The sequence below is a fragment of the Conger conger genome, chromosome 4 (assembly GCF_963514075.1).
Source record: "Conger conger chromosome 4, fConCon1.1, whole genome shotgun sequence".
NCBI classification, from domain to species: Eukaryota; Metazoa; Chordata; class Actinopteri; order Anguilliformes; family Congridae; genus Conger; species Conger conger.
The window spans coordinates 78,123,197-78,135,696 of record NC_083763.1 but is presented as its reverse complement, the minus strand read 5'-3'; the positions used below and the strand labels follow the sequence as shown (position 1 = coordinate 78,135,696).

General features: G+C 51.6%; 1 protein-coding gene across 1 annotated transcript in view; it reads left to right on the top strand.

The window, feature by feature from the left end:
- Positions 1-8,713, top strand: part of ndnf (neuron-derived neurotrophic factor) — a 15,176-nt gene extending 6,463 nt beyond the window's left edge. Inside the window, exons 2-4 of the mRNA XM_061239814.1 lie at positions 1,324-1,512; positions 3,573-3,697; positions 7,189-8,713. Coding sequence (XP_061095798.1) covers positions 1,325-1,512; positions 3,573-3,697; positions 7,189-8,579 — 1,704 coding nt within the window. The 5' untranslated portion in view covers position 1,324 and the 3' untranslated portion in view covers positions 8,580-8,713. The remainder of the gene's footprint in view (positions 1-1,323; positions 1,513-3,572; positions 3,698-7,188) is intronic.
- Positions 8,714-12,500: the final 3,787 nt, after the last annotated feature.

The following is a 12,500-nucleotide window of genomic DNA, read 5'->3' as shown; positions in this document are numbered from 1 at the left end:
GAACTGAACTGAACTGAACTGCTTTGTTTGTTGTCTGAGTCGTCAGGTTGTCATGGACACGTCATGGCCGCTCAGCTGTGTGTGGTTGGCTGTATCCTCAGCTGAGCTGTGTGTGATTGGCTGTTTCCTTAGCTCAGCTGTGTGTGATTGGCTGTTTCCTCAGGGCTGGGGCTGTAAGATGGGGTCCTGCTGAAGAGAGCTCAGGGATGTCAGGTCTTTGGGTTAATCAGTAATCCTGTCAAAGATGGCCGCCATGAGCTCATCTAAAACAAGGCCGTCAGGCTTTCTGGTCCCTGGATCGGGTCTGGGCTGGTCTGTAGCCGAGTGGCTAACGTGCGTGTAGCCGAGTGGCTAACGTGCGTGTAGCCGAGTGGCTAACGTGCGTGTAGCCGAGTGGCTAACGTGCGTGTAGCCGAGTGGCTAACGTGCGTGTAGCCTAGTGGCTAAGGTGCCTGTAGCCTAGTGGCTAAGGTGCCTGTAGCTTAGTGGCTAAGGTGCCTGTAGTATAGTGGCTAACGTGCGTGTAGCCGAGTGGCTAACGTTCGTGTAGCCGAGTGGCTAACGTGCGTGTAGCCTAGTGGCTAACGTGCCTGTCGCCTAGTGGCTAAGGTGCCTGTAGCCTAGTGGCTAAGGTGCCTGTAGCCTAGTGGCTAAGGTGCCTGTAGCCTAGTGGCTAAGGTGCCTGTAGCCTAGTGGCTAAGGTGCCTGTAGTCTAATGGCTAAGGTGCCTGTAGTCTAGTGGCTAAGGTGCCTGTAGTCTAGTGGCTAAGGTTCATGACTGTAGTCTCGTGGCTAAGGTGCCTGTAGCCTAGTGGCTAAGGTACTTGCCTCAGGTGCATGACTGGGACCTGGAAGGTTGGCGGTTGAAGTGTTAGCGTTTGTATTACCGGTAGTAGAATGCACACATTTCTGTGTATTGTGAGTATGCTTAAATAATAAAAAAGAAACATAAAAGGTTGGTGTCTCCATTAAGGTGAAATGGTTGCATATGCACTGTGAGCAATTTATTAGGTATTTATTAGACCTATTTTTTAGACTTCTACTGCTGTAGTCTATCCACTTAGAGTTATGATGCGTTGTGTGTTCAGAGATGCTCTTCTACATACCACTGTTGTAATGTGTGGTTATTTGCGTTACTGTCACCTTCCTGTCAACTTTGACCAGTCTGGCCATTCTCCTCTAACCTCTCTCATTAACAAGCTGTTTCTGTCTGCAGAAACTGCTGTCTGGTTCTGACTGGGTTCTGTGCGTCAGGATGAGGCTGTTCCTGGTTTCGGTTCTGGTTCCTGTTCTGACTGGGTTCTGTGTGTCTCTGCGTTGCAGGATGAGACTGTTCCTGGTTCCGGTTCTGGTTCTGTTCCTGGCGGGAGGCGGAGGGGCCCAGAAGCTGCCCACCAGAGACGAGGGCCTGTTCCAGAGCCAGGTCCGGGACAAGGCCCTGTTCCACCACTCCTCTGTGGTCCCGGACGGGGCCGAGATCAGCGGATACCTCTTCAGAGACACCCTGAAACGGTACGCCCCCACACACACCCTGAAACGGTACGCCCCCACACACACCCCGAAATATACAACCCCCACGCACACCCTGAAACGGTACGCCCCCACACACACCCCGAAATATACAACCCCCACGCACACCCTGAAACGGTACGCCCCCACACACACCCCGAAATATACAACCCCCACGCACACCCTGAAACGGTACGCCCCCACACACACCCCGAAATATACAACCCCCACACACACCCTGAAACGGTACGCCCCCACACACACCCCGAAATATACAACCCCCACACACACCCAGAAATATACAACCCCCACACACACCCTGAAACGGTACGCCCCCACACACACCCCAAAATATACAACCCCCACGCACACCCTGAAACGGTACGCCCCCACACACACCCCAAAATATACAACCCCCACGCACACCCTGAAACGGTACGCCCCCACACACACCCCGAAATATACAACCCCCACGCACACCCTGAAACGGTACGCCCCCACACACACCCCGAAATATACAACCCCCACACACACCCTGAAACGGTACGCCCCCACACACACCCCGAAATATACAACCCCCACACACACCCTGAAACGGTACGCCCCCACACACACCCCGAAATATACAACCCCCACACACACCCAGAAATATACAACCCCCACACACACCCTGAAATGGTATGCCCCCACACACACCCCGAAATATACAACCCCCACACACACCCTGAAACGGTACGCCCCCACACACACCCCAAAATATACAACCCCCACACACACCCTGAAACGGTACGCCCCCACACACACCCCGAAATATACAACCCCCACACACACTCTGAAACGGTACGCCCCCACACACACCCCGAAATATACAACCCCCACACACACCCTGAAACGGTACGTCCCCACACACACCATAGGCCATAGCTGAGAGACTATTTAGAGTCTACTTACAGAATCTTTTTACAGAATGTTATCGTTCATCGGTGTGGATGCTCACGTCATCATTATTGTCAAGGTTATTGTCTGTAGTTATAGTTCTGGGTTATTGTCTGTAGTTCTAGTTCTGGGTTATTGTCTGTAGTTATAGTTCTGGGTTATTGTCTGTGGTTATAGTTCTGGGTTATTGTCTGTGGTTATAGTTCTGGGTTATTGTCTGTGGTTATAGTTCTGGGTTATTGTCTGTAGTTATAGTTCTGGGTTATTGTCTGTAGTTCTAGTTCTGGGTTATTGTCTGTGGTTATAGTTCTGGGTTATTGTCTGTAGTTATAGTTCTGGGTTATTGTCTGTGGTTATAGTTCTGGGTTATTGTCTGTAGTTCTAGTTCTGGGTTATTGTCTGTAGTTATAGTTCTGGGTTATTGTCTGTAGTTATAGTTCTGGGTTATTGTCTGTGGTTATAGTTCTGGGTTATTGTCTGTAGTTCTAGTTCTGGGTTATTGTCTGTAGTTATAGTTCTGGGTTATTGTCTGTGGTTATAGTTCTGGGTTATTGTCTGTAGTTATAGTTCTGGGTTATTGTCTGTAGTTATAGTTCTGGGTTATTGTCTGTAGTTATAGTTCTGGGTTATTGTCTGTAGTTCTAGTTCTGGGTTATTGTCTGTGGTTATAGTTCTGGGTTATTGTCTGTAGTTATAGTTCTGGGTTATTGTCTGTGGTTATAGTTCTGGGTTATTGTCTGTAGTTATAGTTCTGGGTTATTGTCTGTGGTTATAGTTCTGGGTTATTGTCTGTAGTTATAGTTCTGGGTTATTGTCTGTGGTTATAGTTCTGGGTTATTGTCTGTAGTTATAGTTCTGCGTTATTGTCTGTAGTTATAGTTCTGGGTTATTGTCTGTGGTTCTAGTTCTGGGTTATTGTCTGTAGTTATAGTTCTGGGTTATAGTTCTGGGTTATTGTCTGTAGTTATAGTTCTGGGTTATAGTTCTGGGTTATTGTCTGTAGTTATAGTTCTGGGTGTGGACGGCCCTTGGTTAGTGGCAGTGCTGCAGCTCTGGGGTGTTTGGGGACGCAGTGATCGGCGGTGTTCTTACGTTGAGGCCTGCCTCCGGCGGCCATGTTTCCTCAGGTACTACTTCGTGGTGGAGGAGGACAACACCCCCCTGTCCGTCACCGTGACGCCCTGCGACGCCCCCCTGGAGTGGAAGCTCACCCTGCAGGAGCTTCCAGAAGAGTCCAGCGGAGAGGCCTCCGGTACGCAGCGCCGCGTCCTCCAGCCGCACGCTTAACGGGCCAGGAACCCTGGTGTAAATACCCTGGTGTAAGATCCGGCTAACTGGTGTAAATACCCTGGTGTAAGATCCGGCTAACTGGTGTAAATACCCTGGTGTAAGATCCGGCTAACTGGTGTAAATACCCTGGTGTAAGATCCGGCTAACTGGTGTAAATACCCTGGTGTAAGATCCGGCTAACTGGTGTAAATACCCTGGTGTAAGATCCGGCTAACTGGTGTAAATACCCTGGTGTAAGATCCGGCTAACTGGTGTAAATACCCTGGTGTAAGATCCGGCTAACTGGTGTAAATACCCTGGTGTAAGATCCGGCTAACTGGTGTAAATACCCTGGTGTAAGATCCGGCTAACTGGTGTAAATACCCTGGTGTAAGATCCGGCTAACTGGTGTAAATACCCTGGTGTAAGATCCGGCTAACTGGTGTAAATACCCTGGTGTAAGATCCGGCTAACTGGTGTAAATACCCTGGTGTAAGATCCGGCTAACTGGTGTAAATACCCTGGTGTAAGATCCGGCTAACTGGTGTAAATACCCTGGTGTAAGATCCGGCTAACTGGTGTAAATACCCTGGTGTAAGATCCGGCTAACTGGTGTAAATACCCTGGTGTAAGATCCGGCTAACTGGTGTAAATACCCTGGTGTAAGATCCGGCTAACTGGTGTAAATACCCTGGTGTAAGATCCGGCTAACTGGTGTAAATACCCTGGTGTAAGATCCGGCTAACTGGTGTAAATACCCTGGTGTAAGATCCGGCTAACTGGTGTAAATACCCTGGTGTAAGATCCGGCTAACTGGTGTAAATACCCTGGTGTAAGATCCGGCTAACTGGTGTAAATACCCTGGTGTAAGATCCGGCTAACTGGTGTAAATACCCTGGTGTAAGATCCGACTAACTGGTGTAAATACTCTGGTGTAAGATCCGGCTAACTGGTGTAAATACCCTGGTGTAAGATCCGGCTAACTGGTGTAAATACCCTGGTGTAAGATCCGGCTAACTGGTGTAAATACTCTGGTGTAAGATCCGGCTAACTGGCTGGCAGTCTGGGGTTAGGCTCAGAGACATTTCTACAACCTTCTGACTGCCAGACGACTGCTCTCACCTGAGCTAATATCACCCCCGATAGTGTCTGCACAGCTCTGAGACACAGAGCGCGACAGAGATGGAAGGCGAGTGGGAAACGCCAGAGAGAGAGAGAGACAGACAGACGGTAGAGAGCAGGAGCAAGTGAGAGTGAGGATGAACAGCAAGAGAGAAAGAGAGAGAGGTTGTTCTCTCCCCTCCTGCGATCACAATCATCTTTCTGCATTTTTGGAACACAGTGGTTGTGATCCTCTTACATTTTACCCCCCCCCCCCCCCCCACACAGTCCCCCTCCTCCCCCTCCGCTCTCCTCTCCTCTCCTCTCTCCCACCATCTGGAGCGTCTCTCAAATACAGGAAACCCGTGTGTGTCCCAGTGCCCCCTGGGATAGGCCTCCACGCAGGGCTGAAACCAGAGCTGCTTCTCGGCCCTGGTCTCTGTAGGAGGGGGGACTAGGAGGGGCTCGCTCCGGGGCTGACCGCGCGGCGGTCCGGCGGTCCCGGTGTCGGGAGCGTAATGACAGAGGCGCACGCAGGCCGCAGAACGCCAGGGCGGCGTCCCCACTGTGTGTCTCACTGTGTGTCTCACTGCGTGTCCCACTGCGTGTCCCACTGTGTGTCCCACTGCGTGTCCCACTGAGGGCCTAAGAACGCCAGGGCGGTGTGTCCCACTGCGTGTCCCACTGCGTGTCTCACTGCGTGTCTCACTGTGTGTCTCACTGTGTGTCTCACTGTGTGTCTCACTGTGTGTCTCACTGCGTGTCCCACTGAGGGCCTGAGAACGCCAGGGCGGTGTGTCCCACTGAGGGCCTGAGAACGCCAGGGCGGTGTGCCCCACTGAGGGCCTGAGAACGCCAGGGCGGTGTGTCCCACTGAGGGCCTGAGAACGCCAGGGTGGTGTGTCCCACTGAGGGCCTGAGAACGCCAGGGCGGTGTGTCCCACTGAGGGCCTCAGAACGCCAGGGAGGTGTGTCCCACTGAGGGCCTGAGAACGCCAGGGAGGTGTGTCCCACTGCGTGCCCCGTGCTGGTCGTGACTCAGGCTCTTTGGGAGAGGTCAGGAAACGTTAGCAGGACGTTGCAGAGGCGCTGATTTAATGTTCTGTGGTTCTCCGGGGGGAGGTCAGGCTATCTTTCATCGCCACTCTAAATTACACACTGCTGATGAGCGTTAAACACGCTCTCGCCCCAGGGAAAGGGGGCAGGGGAGAGTCTCTCTCTCTCTCTCTCTCCCCCCTCTCTCTCTCTCGCTCTCTCTCACTCTCCCCCCTCTCTCTCTCTCTCTCTCTCTCCCCCCCTCTCTCTCTCTCTCTCTCTCTCTCTCTCTCACTTTCACTCTTTCTCTCCCTTGTACGCTCTCATTTTGACTCTTAATCTCATACTCTCTTGCAGCTTCTCTAGGTGGGGTACTGGATAGGGGCAGTGGGGTGTGTTGGGTCAGGGGTGGTGGGGGGTGTTGGGTTGGAGCAGGCTGTTGGGTTGGGTCAGGGGGGGTGGTGTTGGGTTGGAGCAGGCTGTTGGGTTGGGTCGAGGGTGGGGTGGTGTTGGGTAGGAGTTGCTGTTCCCTCTCTGTTCCCTCTCTGTTCCCTCTCTGTTCCCTCTCTGTTCCCTCTCTGTTCCCTTTGGCACGGATACCGCTCTCCAGGGCTCCCAGATGAAAAAAAAAAATACAAATAAAAATATATCCCTAAAAACCCCGTGTTATGAAAACATGTTCTGCAGAGCAGTGGCGGGCTCTGCCTGCAGCAGCAGTGACCCTGAGAGAGCGACCAGGAGCGGAGAGACAGACCGCACTCTCGGCCTGCCAAACGCCACTCTGACCTCATCCGGTTTAATCCGCTTTCATCAGGTTTCATCAGGTTTAAAAGGCGGCTTTAAGTGCTGCCTATACAGCCGGTGGAATGTAAAGAATATTAACACAAAGAACCTCCCAAATATCTAATGGCCACTGAGAGTCTATAAAAACAAAAATAAACACATTCATTCAAAAATTAACTGCTAATAATAATGAACAGACTTGTTGCCCCAGGTACTGGTGCTGTACTGTTTGCACACATTTTTATTGATTATTTTAGTGTTTAATTAACGGACTTGTGTTGATTTTACTTCTTTAATGGTGAAGTGTTGAAATGTTGTGGAATACCGTTTAGCGCTGATGGCAACAGAACCTCCCTTTCAGGGTTCTGCTGTGTGTCCGTGTGCGTTTCACAGGGCGTGTAAAGGTCCACACTGGCGTCACTCCGGGGCCAGCTGTGCGTAAATACAGGAGCAATGAATAGGGTGCTTTTCTCTGGACGGTGATATTTATGGCGAAAGTACTCACAGTGCGTGCACGTGCGTGTGTCTGTGTGTCTGTGTGTGTGTGTCCTGCAGGTCAGTCCGAGCCCCTGGAGGAGCAGAAGCAGCAGGTGACGGTGGAGGAGGGCCAGGAGCTCTTCTCCTACAAGGGGAACGACGTGGAGTCGTATGTCTCCTCCAGCGCGCCGGCCGGCCTGTACCAGCTGGAGCTGCTGTCCACGGAGAAGGACAGTGGCGTGCGCGTGTACGCGAGCACCACGCCGGCGTCCGACCAGCCCTACCCCGAGCTGCCGTACGACCCCCGGCTGGACGTGACGGCGCTGGGCCGCACCACCGTCACGCTGGCCTGGAAGCCCAGTCCCACCGGGGCGCGGCTGGGCCAGCCGCTGCAGTACTGCGTGGTGGTGGGCCAGGAGCACAACTTCAAGAGCCTGTGCGCGGTGGAGGCCCGGACGGGCGCCGAGGAGGCCTTCATGAGCGGGCCCGAGCCCGGCCGCGACTTCAGCCCCTTCGACTTCGGCCATTTCGGCTTCGCCTCCGAGCGCAACGACCTGGGCCGGGACCACCGCGCCGGGCCCCGGGCCCCCCCCCCGGCCCCGGTCCGGGCCTCGCGCGCGGACATCCGCAAGGTCTGCATCGGCAACAAGAGCACCTTCACCGTGGCGGACCTGAAGCCGGACACGCAGTACTACTTCGACGTCTTCGCCCTGAACGCCGCGTCCAACCTCAGCTCGGCGTACGTGGGCACGTTCGCCCGCACCAAGGAGGAGCCCAAGCAGAAGACCCTGGAGCTGAAGGACGGCAAGGTGGCCGACGTCTTCATCAAGAGGAAGGGCAGCAAGTTCCTGCGCTTCGCGCCCGTGTCCTCGCACCAGAAGGTCACGCTCTACCTGCACTCCTGCCTGGACGCCGTGCAGGTGCAGGTGCGCCGCGACGGCAAGCTGGTGCTGTCCCAGAACGCCGAGGGGGTGCGCCAGTTCCAGCTGCGCGGCAAGCCCAAGGCCAAGTACCTGATCCGGCTGAGGGGCAGCCGCAAGGGCGCGTCGGTGCTGAAGGTGCTGGCCAGCACCCGGCCCAACAAGCAGCCCTTCCCCTCCCTGCCCGAGGACACCCGCATCAAGGCCTTCGACAAGCTGCGCTCCTGCTCCTCGGTGACGGTGGCCTGGCTGGGCACGCAGGACCGCCACAAGTTCTGCGTGTACCGGCGCGAGGTTGCCGCGGGCTACGGCGAGGAGCAGCGCCGCCGCGAGCAGAACCAGTGCGCCGGGCCCGAGGCGCGCAAGAAGTCGGAGAAGGTCCTGTGCAAGTACTTCCACAGCCCCAACCTGCAGAGGGCCGTCACCACGGAGACGATACGCGGCCTGCAGCCCGGGAGGGCCTACCTGCTCGACGTGTACGCCGTCGGACACGGAGGGCACGCCGTCAAGTACCAGAGCAAGGTCGTCAAGACCCGGAGGTTCTGCTAATGACTCTTGTACATAATAAATATATTATAAATATATATATATAAATATATGGAGAAAAATAAATAAGAAGATTATTTAACTCATGAGTTGGCAGCGATATTCTACTAAAGAGCGTACAGTACACACCGGCCACAGCCGTGGGGGGTGGGGTGGGTGGGGGATGGGGGGTGGGGTGGGGTGCTCATGGCAGTGGTCAGACTGTTTTTGGGGACGTTTGTACATGTACATGTTTGTGTCACTCCTCAGACTTTGGGACTGGGTGTGGAGTTGGGGGGGGGGAGGGGGGTGGGGGTGGCGCTATCAGGGCCAGTTGCATTCTGGGAAGGACAGTCATGACACCACCCCTTTGCCAGGGGGATGGGGATGGGGGAGGGGGGGGGGAGCTGCAGAAAGCCTTCTTGTTGGCTGACATTTTGTGCTTTTTCTTCATCATTGCATAAACTTTGCATTTGGTTGGTCGGTCAATCAGTCTGTCGATTGGTCAGTTGGTTGGTCAGTCCGTGGATTGGTCAGTCAGATGATTGGTCAGTTGGTTAATTGGCCAGTCTGTCGATTGGTCAGTTGGTTAATTGGCCAGTCAGTCGATTGGTCAGTTGGTTGATTGGCCAGTCAGTTGATTGGTCAGTTGGTTGATTGGCCAGTCAGTCGATTGGTCAGTTGGTTGATTGGCCAGTCAGTCGATTGGTCAGTTGGTTAATTGGCCAGTCAGTCGATTGGTCAGTTGGTTGATTAGTCGGTCGGCCGGTGGGCCAGTTGTCCAGCAGGTCTGCATATGCAGCAGTACATGTTAGAAGAGTTTTAAATTATTTTATACCTTTCTGCCTTTTTATTTTTTGTTTGTTTTTGTTTTTGTAATGGTGATTATTAAAAATGTAAATGTATGAATAAATGGACGTTCCATGGTGCTGTGTGTCCACATTCCCACCAGATTCCTGTCTTCTGGAAGTGTTTTGTTCCTGTGATGGAGGTCGTGTTATGTTCCTGTCTCATATGTACAGCGTTGTCCAACCAATACTCATGTACATAAAATCAACTAAATATATAACAAGCAAAGACCACATGAACGTGTGTGCCTGTCTATGTGTGTGTGTGTGCAGTGTGTGTGTGTGCATGTGTGCAGTGTGTGTGTGTGTGTGTGTGTGTGTGTGTGTGTGTGTGTGTGTGTATGTGTGTGTGCAGTGTGCCTGTGTGTGTATTTTCATGTTTGCTTTATCTTTTTTGGAGCTGTTGTTGATATAACAGCAGTTATCCAACTGTTCCTTGCTGTGTGCAAATCCAAACAGATATGCTGGGTTTTGACTGACAGACACTCTGGGGTTTGACTGACAGACACTCTGGGTTTAGACTGACAGACACTCTGGGGTTTGACTGACAGACACTCTGGGTTTAGACTGACAGACACTCTGGGTTTAGACTGACAGACACTCTGGGTTTAGACTGACAGACACTCTGGGTTTAGACTGACTGACAGACACTGGGTTTAGACTGACAGACTGACAGACACTCTGGGTTTAGACTGACAGACTGACACACTCTGGGTTTAGACTGACTGACAGACACTGGGTTTAGACTGACAGCCACTCTGGGTTTAGACTGACAGACTGACAGACACTCTGGGTTTAGACTGACAGACTGACAGACACTCTGGGTTTAGACTGACTGACAGACACTCTGGGTTTAGACTGACAGACTGACACACTCTGGGTTTATACTGACTGACAGACACTCTGGGTTTAGACTGACAGACTGACACACTCTGGGTTTAGACTGTCTTGGCTCAAATGCTTCTTGGGAGGAATAAGCTTGGAATGTATCTGAAATAAATTGGGAGGAAAACATGAATTAGGCTCCTTCAAACATCAGTTCAAGGCCATGTCAGTTACAGACGTGGCAGATGGGGAGAGGTGGATCCACAGGTCAGTTACAGACATGGCAGATGGGGAGAGGTGGATCCACAGGTCAGTTACAGACATGGCAGATGGGGAGAGGTGGATCCACAGGTCAGTTACAGACATGGCAGATGGGGAGAGGTGGATCCACAGATTGATGATTTATACGTCACACATTCCAAAAAAATATTTTACACAAAGGATGTGATTGTGTTTCCTGGCCTCCTCCTGACTTAGGCTTCTCACCCTCAGAAGGAACTTTAACGGGCTGGAATGTCCTTAAAGATGGCGGACCTCGATCCATTTCCGGGTCAGGCAAAGAACAAGGAGACAGGTGGCGAATTGTACCCATTTGCAAAGAGCCCAGTGTGTCCACACACAGAATATGCACCGTGAAGCTAATAGTCATGATATGGAGGGGGGTTCTCTTAAGCGTAGTGCTTAATAATTAAAAAGTGTGGCTAATAGCTATCCTTTAGGGCTCCATTAAACTTTGATGGCGGAGTGTGTGTGTGTGTGTGTGTGTGTTAGTGCAGCTCCAGAAGGATTGCACAAGAGAAGATAAAAGCAGTCGTCATAACTACTGTGTCCTCCACTGCTGGGGGTGGGAGAGAGGGAGAGGGGGAGGGAGAGAGATAGGTTACAGGTGAGTAACCGTATATTTGAGAATTCTGTGCCAAACATTATTTATTTATTTTGCTATTTTATACCCTGTCAATTATTTATTTAGTTATTTCTTGTTTACCCTGTGAGGCCCAGTGCCTGTTGGTGGCATTTACAAACTGAGACGCAAAACCAAAGACCTAAACCTCGACTCAATCAAATTATCACATCCCAAGCTGTCAGGGGGCCCACATGGTGTGTATTTACCCTGAAATGACCCCATATACCCCTGCCCCTACCCAATATACCCCTGCCCCTACCCCATATAGCCCTGCCCCTACCCCATATACCCCTGCCCCTACCCCATATAGCCCTGCCCCACACCCTACATACATGTTCCTGTGTACTGAAAGGCCAGAGTGTGGGAGCTTTGGGGCCTGTAGGTCAGTGGTTAAGGTGCATGGCTGGGACCCGGAAGGTAGCCGCAATAAGATCTGGAAAGCTGTTGGGCCCTTGAGCAAGGCCCTTAACCCCACACCCCAGGGTGTATTGGCCCCTTCTTAGTCTAATCAACTGTTTGTCACGTTGGATGAGCGTGTCAACTAAATGACACATTCTTTATTTACGTTCTCACGCACCGTGTACAGGCGCACTGTCATGAACAAAACGAAGCCGAGTCCGCTATCCTTCATCATTCATCTACGTGATCTATTCTTCGTGTAGTTTTGCTGTTCAAATACCACATCCACGGGGAAAACGCAGACGCAAACGGGAACAAGACTCCAACTCCCAGCTTGACTTACCAACAGGCCGGGTGCGTGTATCGGGGTAAGTCATCTGCGTCTTGAGCTCGGTATTTACCGTATTCGCGGTTCTGTAACCACATTCGGAGCATCATTATGCAAACAACAGACCCATTTGTTCCCCATGACTTGTTTTTGAGTGCCGATTTTCATATAATTCTTTTTCCATTTTATTTGTATAGCGATTTTATTATGAACGATAATGGAGTGGTGTATCTTTTTGATAAGGAAAACTTTTGGGCTCTACAAACTTTGAGCCCGGAGCACATTCCGATGAATAAAACTCCATTATGCGCGCGAGGGCGGCTGTGGAGCTGATTGCGCTTGATTTGCGCAGGAAACACACGGACTTCAGAGAGATAAGCTGATTGCGGGCTAAGGGAAAAAAAACAAAAACATAATAGCGATATATTTATTTATGAATTATTTATGTTGTGATATGAAACCCATTTTTAAAAATAGATGAGACAACCCACGCAGGAAGTTGAATTAAAGTCAGGATCTCGGAATATATATCTTGACCTCGGCTTAGTGAGGACTTAGTGGACATTATTCAACGGTCACCAAAAATGTGTACAGGCTACTGCGCTGTGAATGCACTTTTCCCCTTTTGGGGATCAGTTTAT